Source organism: Lycium barbarum, chromosome 5 (genome assembly GCF_019175385.1).
Source record: "Lycium barbarum isolate Lr01 chromosome 5, ASM1917538v2, whole genome shotgun sequence".
NCBI lineage: Eukaryota > Viridiplantae > Streptophyta > Magnoliopsida > Solanales > Solanaceae > Lycium > Lycium barbarum.
The window spans coordinates 140402182-140407305 of NC_083341.1; the positions used below are offsets into that span (position 1 = coordinate 140402182).

Consider the following 5124-nt stretch of genomic DNA (forward strand, 5'->3'; position numbering starts at 1 on the left):
TCAATTGGTCCACAAAAGGGACCTACCCTGCACTTTTTATCATCCATCCACACCTCTTCTGTATAGGTGGCTTCATCAGGTTGTGCAACTCTTTCCACTTTTAGGACATCTCGAGGAAGGACACAAACTCATGTCATGCACAATGAAATGAAAAATGAACACTAAATGACAATGTATACCATAACTGGTAAACAGGATAATCAGATCAGATAACATTTGGCAGCAAATATCTTGAACTTAGTAGATAATATAACCAACCTTTCATACAAAATTACTAGTATAATGTAAGAACTTCGAAAACCTCACTCCACAGCACAAGCAAAGCACTCGTAAGCTTCGATATATGAGAACAAACAAATCATAAAAAGAACACACATCCAACATTTACATAACTTTTTTTTTTATTCTCTTTTTCAGATATCATTCTACAAATTATTTATCTAACAGTCGCCATGACGAAGTGAAAGGGAAAAAAATGAAGACGTCAAACGGAGAAAAACACCACTACTACTCAGCACTTCCACTCAGGTGCCTCCAAATATTTACAGCATTTCCTATCAAAGCTACCGCCGCCCTAAAACTTCTTCAAGGGAGCATAACCACTTAACCAACCTAAGCTAGAAATCCTCACTTCCACAAGCGTGCGGGGAGTTATTTAGGCATTAACTCATACTAGTAGTGAGATGTTGTAGTACCTCAATCTCAAAACTGGCAAGAAGTCCCAAGCCTTTGTATCTGCCTCTGACCAATGGCGACTGACTTGCGCTTGGCAAAAGCTGGGTACAGCAGTTCCTGGAACTTCTCTAGAAACAGACGCCATTCCTCTTCATCCATATCTGCTAGCTTCACAAAGCTGGAACTCACAGGAAGCTGCTCATTCGCACTCCTGTGGCCAGATGAAGAATTAGCAAGATAGGCATTTTCTGGTTTTGTTCCAGAAAAATAAGGATGCTTCTGGTTCTTGTCACCTAAACTAATATTCTTGAGGGACATTGATAGTTTTGACTCGGTCACATTCTTTGTGGGGGCTGGAACATAGTTGAAGTTTGTTTCCTCCTCCTCTTCACTTTCTTCTTCCTCAATGCTTTCATCTAGCTTAAAGAGTTGAGTGCGGCCATTTCCTCCTCCAAATGGAAACTGAAATGGGTTCTTGGACATGAAGTCCTCAGAAGCCATTTTTGGACTATAATCATATCCTGCGTCCTCGTAATCTATGTGAAATTGGAACAACTCCTCATCAACTTCAGCCTTCGGAGACAAAATCTCTCTCTCAGCAATCAACCTTCTAGCCTCCAAACAAACTACCTCAAGCTCACTCGGTTCCTCCTCACCACGACGAAATTCCCTGCTCATCATCTCACCAATCTCTGCAAGGCAAAGCCCATAAGCAGCAGCTTCCTTGAGGAAAATGGTGGACAGGACCAAGACACGAAGGCAAGCTTCGCGAATCATGGGGAGCTCACTTCTCAGCATCTCAGATTCACGAACAGGATCAAGATTCTCTATATACTCGAGTTCATCATCTGAAAATGGAATGGATGCCTGAGGCCAATGAATCCACTCAAAATACGGGTCTTCCAATGTTTCTGGTAGACAGAGGCCATGGTCAATGGGAATTAACTCTACTTGACCAAACCTCCCAACCCCATCAAACTTCCTAACTAGAAGATTTCCTGCATGCCTATCTGTATTAAAAATCCTGATATCTAATATCCCAATCCGATGCACAGCAGCGACAGGGAAGCTTGAGGTTCCATGGTCACTGGCATCAAAATCATGAGGAATGAATTGTTGCATAGACGCAATCTTGCTGACGAGTTTCTTCTTGCTACGAGGCTTGTCCCCATTAACACCATCATTGATATTAAAAATAGAATGAGTGATTTTCACCAGTGCAGTAGCCGGCACATTAGCAAAATGATCATAGTCAAGAAGATATGCAGCAACCTCCCGAAACCCTGTTTCTCCAACCCTAACTGAACGTTTTAGGCCTGGCTGTCCAAGAGTTTTGCCAACAAAACCCTTAGGATTATTTGGTGCAAACGGTTCTTCATCTGTTGGCTTGACAATAGCAACACTCTCACCTCTGCTGTTTCTAAAATAGTATGCCCCTCCAAGTCCACTATGGACTGGAAGTGGATCAACACCCATCTTGACAGCCTTCACCATCTCCTTGACGAGTTGTTTTACCTTGGTAAAGTGACTAGAGTTTCCCAGTATTTCAATAGGGCCACTCTGATCTCTCTGTTGGACATCCCTCCCAGTAGGTGAAAGACATGGAGTCGATGAACTTCTATGCATAAAATTCCTCGTCAGCAGTAGAGGGGAATCATTCCGAACGGCACTAAGGTCATTCTTCAACACCATATCTCCAAATGTTAAAGAACTCTCCTCAGTTGGAACATTGAGGGCGATCTGCAACCTCCTCTTCACAGTATGAGCATTGTCATTACGGTCCAACTCCATCCCCAGTACACAACCAGTGTCAGTTTGCACAAAAACACGTCTCCGCCCAGTAGATTTCCCTTCCATCCTACTGCTTCCATGGTACTCTCCACCAAGAGGGCTCTTGAACACTGCCACAGCCATCTGAGTCTGAACAGGACTGTCCAAGTTAGGAGACATAAAAGGACGAGAAAGAGATGGTGGCCGAAGAGAGCTCCCCCAACAAGCTCAACTCAGAAGTCGATTGTGCACAAGCCACCAAAAGAATCAATCCAAAAACGATCATAAATCAGGAAAGGAGGAACAAAAGCAACCCCCAAAGACGTCACCACCAGACACAAGAACACTATCACTCGCACGTCAAATAACGAACAGCGAATGATCAAGATCCCAAATGTTACATCGAGAGAGCCATCTGCTGATACGGATATAGAAGCGAACAACAATCTGTAAACGCGCACAACAATAAATAAATCTATGCACTTAATCAAGAAATGAACGAAAACCAAAGATCGCCAAATATAATACATTAAACAGCTCATTCAGATACGGAAATAGCAGTGAACAACAATCTGTAAACACGCACAACATATAAATAAATCTAAGCACTTAATCAAGAAATGAACATAAGACAAAGATCAGCCAAATATAATACATTAAATAGATCATTGATTATGAACCACAACAGTAACAAAGCTGACAAGATCTTCAAGAATCCGAATGAAAAATTCTTTAACCTAAAATCTACGTTTACAATCCATAATGCTTGAGAAATATAGCTAAAAAACTCAAAAGATCCTGAAACAATTAGCACTAATTTCACAATTAATGCAAAGCTATATATTACTTGAAAACTGAAACCCTTTTCAAACACACTATTATCACGTTTGTCAAAAATATCACAAGCATTAAACATTCGAACTCTCCTTCTTATCCAATAACATAGAAACACAAACAGACAAATCTTGTGCTGTTTAGCAGACCTATTAGCGACGACATTTTGTCCGTCGCTAAAACCCTCGTAGCTAAGCCTTTAGCGACAAATATTTGAAGTCTGCTACTAAATTTAGCCACGGGTTAGCGATATATAAACTCCCCATCGTGAACAACAACCTGTACACACGCACAAAATCAAACAAGTGTGTGCACGTAATCAAGAATATAATTAAACAGATAACTAACCAGTAACAAGGCTAACAAGATCTTCAACAATCCTAACGAACAATTCACTTAACACTAAAATCTACGTTTACAATCCTTAATACAACGCTATAAATTATGTAGATATTATAATACACAATAATATCTACATAATCATATTAATTAAACACTCAAAACTCTCATTTATATCCAATAAAATTAAAAAAAAAAATATAAACAAATACTCCCTTAGTTCACTTTTACCTGTTGCGTTTCGCTTTTTTTGAAAGTCAAACTACATAGACGTTGACTAACATTTTAAGATTTTTTTTTTCCATCATATTAATATCAGTAAAATTGCAACTTAAAAGTATTTTCCATATAGATTTTTAAACATCTAAATATTAAATTTAGAGATTACTCACATTTACTACTCAAAACTCCCATTTTCTCATTCAATTATTTAAAACTGAGAATAATCACAATAACAGATCAAGAAGAATAACACATAACATAATCTAAATGAAAATACTTACCAGATGGTCAGATCTGAGAGATCAACGGCTACGATTCGTTTTTTCAATACACCGACCTTTTTCTTTACCGATGATGTAAAGATTTCAGTTCAGCGATGTAAACCGTCGGATTGTCAGATAGAACGAAGGCAATCAACGGCTACGATTTCGTTTTCAAGCCACCAAAAACCCTCTTGTTTCTGTCCTCTGTGTGGCTTATGCTTTTTCTTTTTTTTTTCTTTTTTTTTTTTATCTTTTGACGAATCTCTCTCTCTATCTTACTTACAATATAGTATTCTGTACCTATATATCCAAACACTGGATTCAAAGTTTTCTTTTATGGGGTAACTTGCACTTTTAGCCCCTAGATTATTGACGAATTCTGATTTTGGTCATTTGTAATATTTGACTAAATGCAGTTGACCTTCAATTTACTGAAATGTGTGTTTCTGATCCGTTTATATAAGGAATATGTGATTCTAACACTATTTCTCGAACTATGTTACTCTCAAATATGGTAGTCTCTCTATTCCAATTTATATGACACATTTTTTTTTTTAGTCAGTTTCAAGAAGATTGATATATTTTCTTATTTGGTAACAATTTAACTTTAAACGTACCGTTTACGTTTAAGGAGATGATTTATAACCACACAATTATGTTTGACTTGTTTTAGATCACAAGAATCAAAATTCTTCTTTATTTATTAAACTTTGTGCCCAGTCAAACTACATCACATAATTGGGTCGAAGGGAGTATAAGATTACAGTTTAACAAAATACATTGACCATTCATGAATGGTTTAAAACTTAATACTTCGTCTGTCCTAATTTAGATGTCTTAGTTTGACTTGACATAAAATTTAAGAAATAAAGAGAGATTTTTAAATTGCGTTGTCATGTAAGATACCTTAAATTGTCAACTTATTAAATATGAAAGAGGCGGTCTTTTTGAGACAGACCAAAAGAGATAGTAAGACACTTAAATTTGGAACGAAGAAAGTAATACATTTTTGAAGATTCAC

General features: G+C 37.7%; 1 protein-coding gene across 2 annotated transcripts; it reads right to left on the reverse strand.

Moving 5' to 3' along the window:
• Positions 1-315: 315 nt before the first annotated feature.
• LOC132641916 (phosphatidylinositol 4-kinase gamma 7-like) lies at positions 316-4394 on the reverse strand. 2 transcript variants are annotated; one of them, XM_060359039.1, is made up of 3 exons: positions 4122-4394; positions 3429-3558; positions 316-2892 (listed from the first exon to the last, which is right to left on the reverse strand). In XM_060359039.1, exon 3 carries the CDS (start codon positions 2623-2625, stop codon positions 703-705), a length of 1923 nt encoding a protein of 640 aa, XP_060215022.1. In that variant the 5' UTR covers positions 2626-2892; positions 3429-3558; positions 4122-4394; the 3' UTR covers positions 316-702. The 2 variants fall into 2 exon arrangements, with proteins under 2 accessions (XP_060215022.1, XP_060215021.1); XM_060359038.1 differs by lacking the exon at positions 3429-3558.
• Positions 4395-5124: the final 730 nt, after the last annotated feature.

Coding starts and splice junctions, on each gene's coding strand:
- LOC132641916 (XM_060359038.1), bottom strand. CDS start 2,625: ATGTCTCCTAACTTGGACAGTCCTGTTCAGACTCAGATGGCTGTGGCA.